At 39.9% G+C, this 13,033-nt stretch overlaps 2 protein-coding genes across 4 annotated transcripts in view; one reads left to right on the forward strand and one right to left on the reverse strand.

Annotated features, from left to right (window-relative positions):
• Window positions 1-238: 238 nt before the first annotated feature.
• RB195_002479 (uncharacterized protein) lies at window positions 239-12,067 on the reverse strand (the record flags this gene model as incomplete). Of its 2 annotated transcripts, XM_064199756.1 has the most annotated exons (25): window positions 239-360; window positions 598-677; window positions 1,029-1,146; window positions 1,223-1,309; window positions 1,366-1,544; window positions 1,615-1,763; window positions 1,826-1,922; window positions 4,389-4,458; window positions 4,530-4,644; window positions 5,332-5,392; window positions 5,949-6,067; window positions 6,718-6,876; window positions 6,937-7,006; window positions 7,117-7,172; window positions 7,253-7,376; window positions 7,875-7,980; window positions 8,115-8,211; window positions 8,524-8,644; window positions 8,696-8,826; window positions 8,884-9,030; window positions 10,991-11,084; window positions 11,141-11,256; window positions 11,314-11,368; window positions 11,426-11,562; window positions 11,963-12,067. In XM_064199756.1, the coding sequence occupies 25 exons, from the start codon at window positions 12,065-12,067 to the stop codon at window positions 239-241; spliced, it is 2,715 nt and encodes a 904-aa protein (XP_064055637.1). The 2 variants fall into 2 exon arrangements, with proteins under 2 accessions (XP_064055637.1, XP_064055638.1); XM_064199757.1 differs by lacking the exons at window positions 239-360; window positions 598-677 and adding an exon at window positions 5,853-5,867 and having other exon boundaries at window positions 1,025-1,146.
• Window positions 12,068-12,201: 134 nt separating this feature from the next.
• The window catches only part of RB195_002480 (uncharacterized protein), a gene marked incomplete at both ends in the record, with an annotated part of 36,800 nt that continues 35,968 nt past the window's right edge, over window positions 12,202-13,033 (forward strand). Inside the window, 3 exons of one of the 2 annotated variants that reach the window (XM_064199758.1) lie at window positions 12,202-12,360; window positions 12,580-12,800; window positions 12,871-13,011. In XM_064199758.1, coding sequence (XP_064055639.1) covers window positions 12,202-12,360; window positions 12,580-12,800; window positions 12,871-13,011 — 521 coding nt within the window. Of the gene's footprint in view, window positions 12,361-12,516; window positions 12,520-12,579; window positions 12,801-12,870; window positions 13,012-13,033 lie in introns of those variants that run through there. The other variant, XM_064199759.1, reaches the window with a different exon arrangement.

Genomic DNA, 13,033 nt, shown 5'->3' on the forward strand with positions numbered 1-13,033 from the left:
TTGAAAAAGATTGACGTTTGAAAGCCTTCCTTCTTGTGACCTCGGATAAAAGTTAGGTCGTTCTAGCTAAAGCTGTATAAAAGAGCTTCCTCTGTTGTACCACCGTTACAGTGTAAATGGATCGACGTCCTACTATGTACCTTCCACGAGTGGAAACAATGTCATGGGTCAAGTCGGGGGTCGCAACATCAGCAGGCGTTGGGTGACGTGACCAGTACCCGCTACCGCGAACGACTGATTATGCTTCATTGGTACGAGGATAGTCCTCTTTCGACATGTTCAACACTGCTGTAGTGAGCGGTGTTGAGTAGAGGGAGTATGGATATTTGATTGCGGATATTGGTTTGTCGCATAAAGAGCCTTCAGGTATTTAGGCGATATTACTGACTCATTTTTGTTTTATGGTAGAAGCGAATAGACAATGGTTTTCTTCGCATACACTGATCACATATTTCACATATGCGAAGAAACTTCCGTACTTTCTAAAGTAATCTCTAATCTAAGAAGTTTTTTTCTACTTCAAGTATTTCTTTAGGCTCACTCACTTTCTCAAATTAGTAACCGTGTCTGAAATACAATGTTACTGTGTTATACTACCTGTTATGTTACCTTCGCGGTGGTACGCTATAACCTTCTTAAAAGCGAATAGAAATAGTGTATATTGTGAAATATCACTGCTAAAAAAAGAACATTTCTTTTGCTAGTACTAGATTGCGGATGGTCACCTTCCTACTTTCACTCGGTGCAGTGAATAAAGAGAACCACTGAATTTCCCGCACTAATAAACAACAAATAAAAATAAAACTCAAAAACACGGTGAGAAAAGTAATCCTCAATGTTGAACAAGAACAAACAATCAATTTTGCATAAGAAATGGCTTAATATTAAATTAAATTCCTACTGTGATTCACGTTGGCGTACGTGAAATATATCTGATAACGAAAGGAGAAACAACAGGAAAAGCGAAGAATTAGGTTTTCGTCAACGTAAAAGACCATAAATGCAAAAAGAAAACATGTTCGACTCACCCATCTTTCCTCTTCCTAATAAAAATCAATCCAAGTTCTCGCATGTGCATGACTAAGGTGGTTTGCTCTTCCGTCCAGCCAGTGTTGATCTCAAAGGCTGTGTTAGAGAAGTCACCACCTAAATATATTTGAAAACTTTGGATGAGATTCTGCACAACAATGGTCAAACAAGCACGGAAAAACTAAAAGCATACCTATCACGACACATAAAATCACTCTAATTAGAAGATCAATTATTGGTCTGATATCTCTTCCTTTTGAATTTTCCAGTTTGAGATACTCTGCAAGTTTCAGAATTAAAGTTCCTCCGCCGAGGACCTCGCTTGCTGTAGTTCACCAATCATGTACGTCCATAGTTGTTGGACAGGACTAAGCAACAGAAACTGGAATCCAGCAGAGGTTATTTCAAGTTCCAAAGATCCATCGCTGTCACTCGTAAAACCGGCAGCTGAGAACAACTCCCGTGTAGTCGATGATACGGAATTCATATTCTTGTCAGACGGTAAAGCTAAGTACCTAAAAGAAAACATTACCCGATGTATATTATGACTGATAGATAATAGAATGGAACTTTAGTAACTCCTACCTTAGTATACATTCCCATCGTTCGCCAGCTTTCTTTCCAAGCTCTTTTTCATTTTGTTTTCGTTTACTGTCCACCTCAACAGGTTTGATTTTTGCACATTTCTGTGTCCCTAGCATAATAGAGCGGAGATATGACTGACGAAATGAAGGCTACAAAGGAAAATTCCAAAATGATGCTGTCAATCCCATTTCGGACGAACATCTGAACGCACGTGCAAATTGCCGCTGCCTCCAACGATTCCCAGTTTAATCAGCAATTTATGAGATGATTCCAACTCTGCGTTGGAAAGACTGAACGATCCACTGGTACTGCAAAATGGAAAGAGTCCTGAAGCAACGTACAACTCAGGTCATTCAACTGATAAGCCTCCAGTAGAAGTATAGTGGAGTCAAAACGACCTGAAATCACAGTACAGTTGCGTAAGGAGTTGCGCTCGAAGCGACGCGGTCGGGCGTAGCGGCTAGGATCGAGTGGGGACTCTTTCCACCGTTCACTACTGCAATTCGCCACGGCCCACCTCGATTCCAGCCGCTATCTCGACCGCCCCGCCTCGAGCGCATCCGCTTACGCGACTGCACCATACTTCATATCGTTTTCACCCGAATAAATGTTTGTTTTCAGTCACTATTTTATTCTTAAATTTAAACTGCTATTTGTATAAAAAGCTATGTAAAGATAGGTCATACAGACAAAGAAGTATTAGGTTGGTGCAAAAGAAATGCAGGTTTTTTTTTTTTGATAAACTAAGGCTTTTTTTTACGAGGTATTATACATTGTTGGAAAGCTTATTATATGAATTTTCTAAATATATATATATATATAGAATTTAATTCAAGCCGCTTATTATAAAAATAATTTGGCTTTTATTTTCAGATGTCTAATCGCAACTTCCGTCAAATTTACTTCTACGAGCTCAAACTGGGCCGGACTGCCGCTCAAACCGCTCGAAGTATCAACGAAGTATGGGGCCAGGGAAGTATCAACGAATGCACAGTACAACGTTGGTTCAAAAAGTTTCGTGCCGGCAACACCAGCCTCGAAGAAGAACTACATAGCAGCCGTCCACCAGTACTTGATAACTTTTCTGAACCTTTCTGAACTCGGGTTTATGCCCGGCATTGATCAATAGAAAACGAGCAATCCTACTTCATGACAACGCTAGACCTCACGTCTAATTGATCACACGGCAAAAGCTGCATGAGTTGAACTATGGAACTCTGAATCATCCACCACACTCGCCAGACCTTTCGCCTACTGACTTTCACTTTTTCAAGCACCTTGATAACTTCTTGCGGGAGAAACACTTCAGAAACCAAGACGATGCAGAAGCTGCCTTCGATGAGTTTATCGCTTCCAGAACCCCAGACTTTCATGACATTGGCATTAAGAAGTTCGTTTCTCGTTGGCAAAAGTGCGTTAATTGTAATGGAGATTACTTTGATTAAATAAATTTTGTTAGATCTGAGTTATATTAATTTAGATTTTAGGTAGAAAAACCTGCATTTCTTTTGCATCAACCTAATATAAAATGCATATGACGACGTTATCGAGTCAATTATTCAGCTGAATACTCTTTTTAAGGTAGCGTACCACGAGACTGGTGGTGCTGGAATCTCTCCATAAGTAAACAGAGGTGAGGTGTAGTTCACGACTATGAACGCAATCTCGCCCAATTCCACGTAGCACTTAAGAAAAAAGGGCATGTGAAACCTTGGTTGCACCCGTACCCTCTACAATGCAACCTGTTATGTAACAGAACAACCAAAAAAATTCCGCCATTGTCTAACGCTCCCAAACCCAATTAATGCAACTTAAACAAACTCTTACTACCCGTAATAGCATCGTTAGGGCCAAGGTGCACCCAAGATTTCACGCCTTTTATTGGATCACTAGAGAGAATTAAATGTGATACCTTTCTCAAGTATCCGAAATAATCTATGAATGGACTCACTGTGGTCCTTTATCGAAGTTACGTGCTTGAACAACGTAACAAAAACGGGTCATTTTTTTCTGAAGGTTCCAAGATTAAAATCTAGGTATTCCATAAAAATCCTCATTTTCAATTTTTTTTTTCTATTTCTTGTCTGAATAAAATTTAAAGAATCGAACAAACGACAACACGAGCTCAGAGCTTACAAGTTCAAGTTTTCTTGTTCGTATGGGATTGATGGCTACGGTTTCGCACTAATCCTGCGGTAGTTTCAGAGACCGATATCTAATGTGCACTAAATACTAAAGGGTTCCCCTTGGAAATGATTTTTCACTGAGCTTTGTTTTTATATCTGTCTCAACTGCCAGTAAAAGTTTTGGTTATGTACAGTGTATTGTTGCGCCTGACCTACTACACATTTTCACTATTGGTAAGTCACTGTTGAAATGATTTCGCCGGGTTTTTTTGGCCACAAATTTTGACAATAGCAACAAAAACAGCCGATATACTTGAACTCTAGAATTACAAACTATTGCTTGAATTTAGAAAATTAATTATAAAATATGTGCCACCAAATTGCCACTGATTTCGGAACCATAAATTATTTCGTTTGTTGAATTTTCCATGTAATTGGAACCATGTTGGAAAGGTAGCCTAACAGCCTACAAACGTTGAGTTAAAAACGTAAACACACAAGTTAAAGTTAACACACAAAAGTGTCAACGTCCTCGCATAATGTTCTTTTCCAGAAGATTTTTAAACAATAGCTATATCATATAAGTGGTGAATCCAGCTAGCAACCAAGCGGACAGGATTCCCAACAAACTTGACAGAACTCACACACCTAGGATTCCAAATCATCTTAATTACTATCTGTTGGGAGACACTTGGCAACATACGAAACACGAAGAGAGCTATAAAAAGATCTAAATCATTTAGTCAGAAGTCGAAAGTCAGAAAAAAATTAAGCTAACAAATAAATTACCGCAAGCTGGCTGCGCATACAAAAATGATCTGTCGTCATTGCTCAACGTACAAATATAGTCGAGGAATAGATTACCCGAAGATGGTAATGTGCCCGCTGCAGCCATAGGGCCTACCTAAAATGAAACACTAATTGTCTCTACTAAAAAAAAACCACACAATGTTTAGAATACGTCAATCTCCGCGAAAGAGAAGCACAGAAAATGTTAGCCAATGATAATCATTTGATCGATGATCATATACTTTCTCTACCTTCCGGTGATTAAAAGGCAAAGGTCCTCTGGAAACAATTGTATCCGAGACTGAAAGTCACCCTATTCGAAAGAGTACCAAACGAAAAAGGAAAAACGAAATATGAAAGAACAATCAGCGAACTGCCGCAATTGGGTGTTTTGCGCAGGCGGTTGAACACATTCGGTGTCGAGATACGTAGATTCCTAATGGATTACAGCTCTTTTCAAGCGCAGTTCTTCACTGTGAAGTGCGAACCTAAGAATGGTTCTAAGCACTTTTTCTTGAGAAATCTTACTGAAAATTGCTCTCTGGAAGGAGCATAGATAAGAGAATACTATTATAGACAAATAACCTTTGTGACTACAGTATTATAAATATCACTACGTTTTTCAGAGCAAAAAAGGCTATACAGACTTCCTTCATTTCTTCCACTGTTGCGTAAAAATACAGAAGTAACCTGGATACAGCGAACGCATGAAATTCACATATGCGTTTTTCTTTAATGCTAAAAGGTCAGGCTTAGGACACTATTTTAAAAAATCTAGTCCAGTATGAAATTCGAGACTTACGGGCAGGTCAGTTGCAGTGCTTTCGACAGCAACCTCGTCAAAAGTACTAACCTTTAGCGTTCTTAAAGGAAGCAGTAGAGTTAAATCTGAGCGAGATTCTAAAAAAAGAAAAATATGATGTGGACACAGCAGCGTGAGTACCCAATCACCCAACAATGAAGAGAGAAAGAAATGTTATCATTTATTTCAGGCACTAAAATTACAAGTAAACAAATCACGTTTGAATAACACATCTAAGATTACTGAAAAGATGTATTATGAGCAATACCGAAGTGCTGATAAACTCGGTGAAAGGCTATGTGAGAAAATATGACAGAAATCAATCCCGAATACAAGCTACTTCCAGTACCCGTCGTAGAATAAGTATTTGACACATTTTCGATGATTCCCAAGCTAATTACTAAGCAATGGGTAACGCAAAAACAACAAGGAAAATAAATGTGCTACTTTAAACAAAAAATAACTTTACATCCTAACAAATACAAAAAAAGCTTCGAGGTGAGCAACATAACACATCTGACTTCCCCTTCCAAGTGCTTCAAATTCATGGGAGGTATGAAACACAGATTAGAAAATTATGTAGGCACTTAATAAAGTTCTCTACAGTCAATGCTCACTTTGCTACTGTCTCACGAGCATCCCTGAGCTGAGCTAGACCAACAGTATTGAACAAGAAGGTTGTGTCTGGATGTTGGCAAAACCTCACACCAAACTCGCGCAGTTCCAGTGATAACTCCTGAAGAGATAAAGCGTCACTGGCAAAATGCAAATAAGGGTAGGAACAATATAAAAAGAAAGAATGAATACAAACCTAAGAATACAATGCAATGAATACAAACCTAAAAATACAATGCAATGGAATGATAACGGGTTTCTTGGACATTAAAAGTAACTACAAAGATTATAAAAACATAATGTAACTCATAGCTTGTAATCGAGTGTAGTTAATATAGTTCAAAATAACATTTTTGAATAATTAATTACAGAGTCAATCTCAAAGCAGGATCGTTTTTCTTTATAAAATACTTGCTCTTTAAGCGCACTCTCATTTTTAGTATGGAACCAAGGTAAAGATCACAATGGGAAAAAAACCGGAACACAAATAAAGAAAGAGATGGAAACGTTGATTCGAGAAATATGTGTCACTAGATTTTAGAGAAGCTTCCCTTTGAAAATCATGCAAAACATAAACGAGCCAAGCATTGAGGGGGAAAATTTAATACACGTATGGGAAGCCAGAAAATGCGTGGTCTACGACAGTAGAAGAGAAGAAATTGAAACTGAACAGGTATGCATATGCTAAAAAATATATGAATGGAAATTTAAAAAAACGTCCAGAACAACTTTGCACGGAAATCAGATCAAGCAGAATAACCAAAAACATACCGATGCCGATATGCTGCCGCTCTTTAGCAGATTTTTTAAGGTTATCGCAACCAAGCGCACTACTCTATTGAGGTTGGACGACGGTATTGCGTCCAGGCAGTACCGAACGCAATAACGAACATAATCGTTCAGAGGCTCCCGAGAAAGTTCGGATCGATACTGAAGAAGCAATAAGGACATGAAAATAGAGTTAACAACACAGATATATGAGATCCCAACCTGATAAAGACGAGTGACCACCTCCATACATTGGACAGTAACATCCATCCCCTGTACTATTCGCATAACTCTGAAGTGTGACCTTCATTTCATGTGCATATGTATATGTATATATATTATATTATATATATATATAACTGCTGCAAATAAAAAGGTACGTTAGTGAAATTGCAAATCCACCTGTTTGCTAACGCCTGATCAGCGGACACACATAAGTCGATTACCTCTATAGCTATCTATAACATGCACACATCAGTCTCCTGTTGGTTGTTATAACAAGGAAAAGCTAATCTATCATTATGAGAAGGCAACAAACTTTCACGTTCAAATCGATCAAGCGCGATAGATCTGCATCACTCATCTGAACGAACTGATTCACAAATTTGTTGTTGGCATCGGCGCGTTCAAGGGACTTCAGCATTTGTTTGGTTTCGGACTGCCTGCAGGAACCACATTAGTCCTCTGAGATGAAGGGCCCAGCAAGATCCCAGTTGCGGTTCAAAACTATGTAACTGGCGTTAATGGATTGATGAGCACAGAGAATAAGAAAGAGTGTTCAGAATATTCTGTACTAAAAAGATCAACCACGTAAGTTTGTTTTTCTCCATGTACTAGCGCGAGTTCTCATTTGAGAGCAAGAGCTAAATCGTTCCAATATGCACGGAAGAGAACTGTTAGGTGAAACAGTTTCTAGTTTCTTTTAGGTTTCCGTGACGTTTTTGAACCGAGGCGCTAAAATTTTGACTGAAAAACGCAAAAAAGAGAATGCAGATTAACATACAGTACTTTCTAAAAAAAATTGCTTCCATCTTTCTTACTCAGCGCTTCAATTACGGGGATGGACGCTGAACACTGGTCTACGAAGAAACGAACATAAAGAGACAGAGCTTGTCTGGTCAATACAATCCGTTGTCATAAAATTAGGGAGGACTACTCACGTTAACGACTTTCCATCAAGCAGCCGTTTCGTAAATTCTGCCATTTGCTCCTCAGTGAGCTCCTGCGAAGAATTGGGGACAGCGGAAATGGGTGCTTGCAGATTATCTAAAAAGTGAATCACAAACTGGGAAACAAAAAAGTTAAACCACAATGAAGAAAGAAATCACCTCAAGTTGAGCCGAATTGAAAGGATGAATGCTATGTGCAAAAAAGCAATCAACAACAACTGAAATACTTACGGTTTTGAAATTTTGTTTTTTCCTTCGAGGTACCGGGTGTAGGAGGATTTGTGTCGGCTACTCGATTCCGTAGTTCGTCAAAATCATCGCATCCGAGCTGTAAAAACTGCTTTAAAAATATTACAAGAGAAATAAACAAAAAATATGGTCCAAAACTATGGTTGTGACGAGAGCCAAGAGAAATGTACTAGCTAAGAATACGATGGGCGACATTGCAGTGTATAGTAACTTCAAGAATACATTTAAAGATAAAAAAACGGAAACACCAGCAGTCATCGATTCGGGTCATTCAAAAAAAAAATAAGGAAGAACACTTTCAATTGAGGATACAATTTCTTCTAGATTTCCTGGGGAAAAAAATGGAGTTAAAAATGGAACGAATACAAGGAAAAAAAGTGAAAATTTTCACCTCAATGGGCTGAATAGGATATAGCGGCGGCATAAGCGGTGTGGTTTTGAAAGGGAGCTGCTTCAATGGCTCACAAGAAATCCGCTGCATGAGAGACATGAGCAAAGCATCCTGCGTCAAGCTGTAAATGTGAACTAGTGCTAACAAACGTTGTAATCATAGTGAAACATACTCGTGAAGACTATTATCCTCAGGATCAGGAAATGGGAGAATGGCAGGAATGGTCACCATGTCTAGATGTTCTGGCCAACGTGCTGTCTGTTTGACATAATACTGCTCAGCTTCGGTGAAACCGAGGTTTGCCTAGATAACAGAATAATCCTAGAAATGAAGGAAAAACGAAATATGAAATGAACAAACATCATTAAGTGCTCCCCCGGCTAGTAGATCTGTGGCAGTCAAGCTGGCAAACTCTGAGGCTTTTCCGTTTAAAATACGAAGCACGATGGATCGTTCGATGCCGATCGGCAATGGATACGCCACACAAATGTCCTCTACCGCTTCCGACTCCACCGAAAACAGATGTATTGAGATGCGAATAATGGAAAGACGGGCAAGACACAAAAATGATTGTAACACTCGAATGGGCAAGGTTTTTCTAAGCAGTTTTTAATTTCAGTTAGATTTTAAAACATATATTTCGAGGGTTCCTAAGCAGGGTACACATACGGCGAATTACAGTCAAAAAGTTTTCTGTCATTTACTCGGAAATGAACACATAGTTACACGAGATCTTACAAAATTACGAAACAATGGCTGTAACGTAAGGTATATGTAGGCTTCGCAGCATAGTTCACAAACGTGATGGCTCAGGTACCGAACAAGGGGCGATAATCTTCAAAAAAAAAAAAGCCTAAAGGCATCACTCCACGAATCTGACGTGATATGGATTTCCGATGGTCAAAGACTATACGAGATCACAGGTTGCAGAAACGTGTGGAATGCCGCTCATTTCTTCCTAATCGCCGTAAAAAAAAACCGCCCGGAAAATGCGGCTTTGAGCGTTCCTGGCGCTATTTTCTACAACGAGTTCTATTGGTGCGCGCCAGCCTTGTGGTGGCGCTGCGTCTTCCGGGCCGTTTCTTACGGCAATTAGGAAGAAATGGACGGAATCACCCTCTTCTCCACATTCTACGACCCTGTATAGGCATAACCCACCTGAAACCCGCACCACCCAAGATTCGTAGGGTGATGCCTTTAACCAGCCGAATACGTGGTTTTTGGGAAATATCTCGTCGAAGTAATATCAAGTATAGAAGTGGCTATATTGCTGGAATACATATCCATGATAGTAGATTTGAACGTCCTTGAAGGAAGGTCATCAAAAAGAATGGTCATTTTCCAGATGATGGAGAGAATTACACTACAAAAAATCCAAGAAACCTTTCTCATGCGGTCTTTTAAGCATTTTGAATAAGGATTTTCGGAATTCAATCACGGTTTCCTTCTAATTTCTTAAAACAGGCAGAACTCCGAAACTGACAGCTCATATCTTTTTCGAAAACAAATTGCAATAACTCAGGAAACCAATGCTTTGAATTGATCTTTAATTACATCCTGCTTGGCCACTTCATGCCTTTATGACTCCTAAAACGACAATATGAGAATCCCAGACATCAAAAAAGTGAAAAAAAAATCGCTGACACGATTGCATGTTTATTTAAAATTCTTTGTGTTGAAGTGGAGTGCATATGAACTAGAAACTGTATGGAAACCGAATAAAAACAAAAATCCGAACCTGAAGCTTAGTGCTCAGTTCTGTAAGCCGTTGCGCTAGAAGCGGTGCGGTGGAGAGTAGCGGTTAAAGGCATCACCCCACGAATCTAGAGTTGCACGGGTTGCCGGTGGAGTATTCTTATATGGGATCGTAGATTACTGGGAGAAGGATGATTCCGTCCATTTCTTCCCAATTACCGTAGAAAACGGCCCAGAAGATACGGCTTCGAGCGTTCCGGCGCACTATTTTCCACAAGGAGTTCGATTGGAGCGCGCCAGTACTGTGCACGCACGCATCTTCCGGGCCGTTTTTTTACGGCAGTTAGGAAGAAATGGATGGAATCACCCCCCTCTCCGTAGTCTCCCATCCCGCATACGAATACTCCACCTGAAACCTGCACCACCTCAGATTCGTGGGGTGATGCCTTTAAGAGAGAATGCTTGCTGCGGCCGTGAAGCTAGCGATGGTGTCACCTCGACCGCAACTCCAAGTTTCACTTCGTCGCTTCGAGTGCACCCGCTTTCGCAACTACACCGATCTTCAGGTCGTTTTGACCCGAATATGCGGAACATATAACAACACACAAAACTACAGGTGATAAACAAGCAACACAAAGATATCAGATAAGATGATATGACCAACAGCATTCTTATCTTTTCCGAAAAAGTTGGCGGTTCTTCATAGTTTAAATGAATATGAACCAGCAATCAGAGCACACTGAGGTGGAACCATATTTGTGGGGTAACTCACGAGATTCAGGAAGAATGACATGAAAGGATGTCCCAAGATGTCGTCGATACCACCAGGATTTCTTCTCCGAAGAGCAACTTCAATATCACGAACCCTAAGAAATGACAAAAATGAACTAGTTTAAAGTAGGTGAGCAAAAATGGAGCGAACCTGTAGACCAAGTAAACTGTAACGATTTTACTGGCTATGTCATCAGTAGAAGCTAAATCGTCATAGATTGCAAGCAAAGCCATACCAACGACAAGTGAACAACGATCTTTGAAAATCTGAAAAGGAATGAAGAAAGAGGTACTTTGACTAGAAAACGGCATTTCACTTCATACCTCGATAAATTCTGCAGCCACTTTACTTAATGGCTTGGTATGACATTTAATTAACCTTAACAATAATAAGAACTCCAAACAGAATTAGAAGAAAAAGATATAAACAAACAACCTGATAATGTCCGTCGCAAACTTTCTTGACAGACCACACCCATCATCGTTGGCATTTTCCACAAGATCGTCGAAGTCGTCAACCCCAATCTCTTTAGTTCGTCCTTTTTTCTTCTGAGCTTTCTTCCTACCGCTCATCTGCGAAATATTGACTAAAGTATCAAATCTATGCAAATGACAATATATGAGGAGGTCGAATTGATAGCCGTAAAATGTCTACGAGATACAGGAGCTTACGAGGAAAATATCAACAATTTATCATAGCTTCAGTGACTGAAAGAGTTTACTTGAAAACAAATAGGGCGCACTAGTTCCGATGGAGCGCGTAAGCGTGCAAATACTCCGCACCGTCATCAGAACACACAAAAGCAAAGATCAGTTTGCATACATTTCTAAAGATTCAGGCATTTTTCGATGTTCGGTCCCTCCCGCTTTCGCACAATGGGTTAGTGGTGAAATTGCACGGCCATACAAAATCCTTATATAATAACACATTTTTGGAAAGGTCACACGAAACTTCAGAGTTCAAGTTCCTCACTTTAACGGTTACAGTTTCACACGCCTCATCTTCTAACGGTTCCTCATTTCCGGAAGAAGTGTATTCCAATCCTGATTTCTGAATGCTGGTAAAAACCGAATTCATGTTGTCATGGATATGTTCCTGCTTAAATGAAAACTGCTTTTGACACAATTTCGGTGCGTCTGCACTCCATGCTTAGATGCACTTGAAAAATAATTAGCAACTACTTTTTGAAGAAAGCTACATGTGAGTTGAATATGTTAGTCTGCGGTGTGCTTTCGGCAAAGCAGATGGAGGAGGAAGTGAATGTCAACCAGACAGGGAGCGCTCGCTTTGGCCTTTCACTTTCGGCCCTGATGGTGTTCAGTCGAATCGAAGAACTCGATGCGCTTCCGTCTATCATTGGAAGTGTTTCTGTATTTTTGTACAAGTTTATCTATTGTTTGGAAGAAGTGCCAAGAACTCTTTGCTTGCGGATGATACTTTGCCTGCTATCATTCCGTCCAAAACAACTCGGCTATAAAAAGATGCAATAACTACGGATGTGTTTTTGCTGCTGCCGAGTCTAGCTGATGGTTGGTTGGGTGATATGCACTCACTTCCTGTAACCTTTCATTAATGACTTTGGATTACAGGCGTCAACTTATGTCGTCGTTGACAGCGCTGCTGCAATAAAGAGAGATATCAATCGCAAGTTTGGTCGTCATGAGAAACATTTCGTTCTTGTACCGTATCACGAAGAGCTTACATGCGAGCTGGACGCTCGATTCGATCATATAAAGCATGGTCTCATAACGGCCGTGCTCGTGAATGAACAACGGCCTGGTCTGAGAAACTTCGTGTTTGCATTAAAAACGTGAGAGATTTTAGACAGAAGAATTTCCGCCATTAATTTGTGGCCATGTTTAAAATGCGTACTTCTTCAGATTCTTATCCATCTACGGCTTTCGCTTCTCGAAAGAAGAACATGTTCAGCTGATCCAGCTGTTTTATCTTATATTAGTAAGAAAAGATCAGTGGCCTGATATAGTAAATTATGCAGCTAAAACCCTTGAAGACCTAGTCAAGTTAGTTCAGCTATTCCCTTAG

Source organism: Necator americanus, chromosome IV, assembly GCF_031761385.1.
Source record: "Necator americanus strain Aroian chromosome IV, whole genome shotgun sequence".
Lineage (NCBI taxonomy): Eukaryota > Metazoa > Nematoda > Chromadorea > Rhabditida > Ancylostomatidae > Necator > Necator americanus.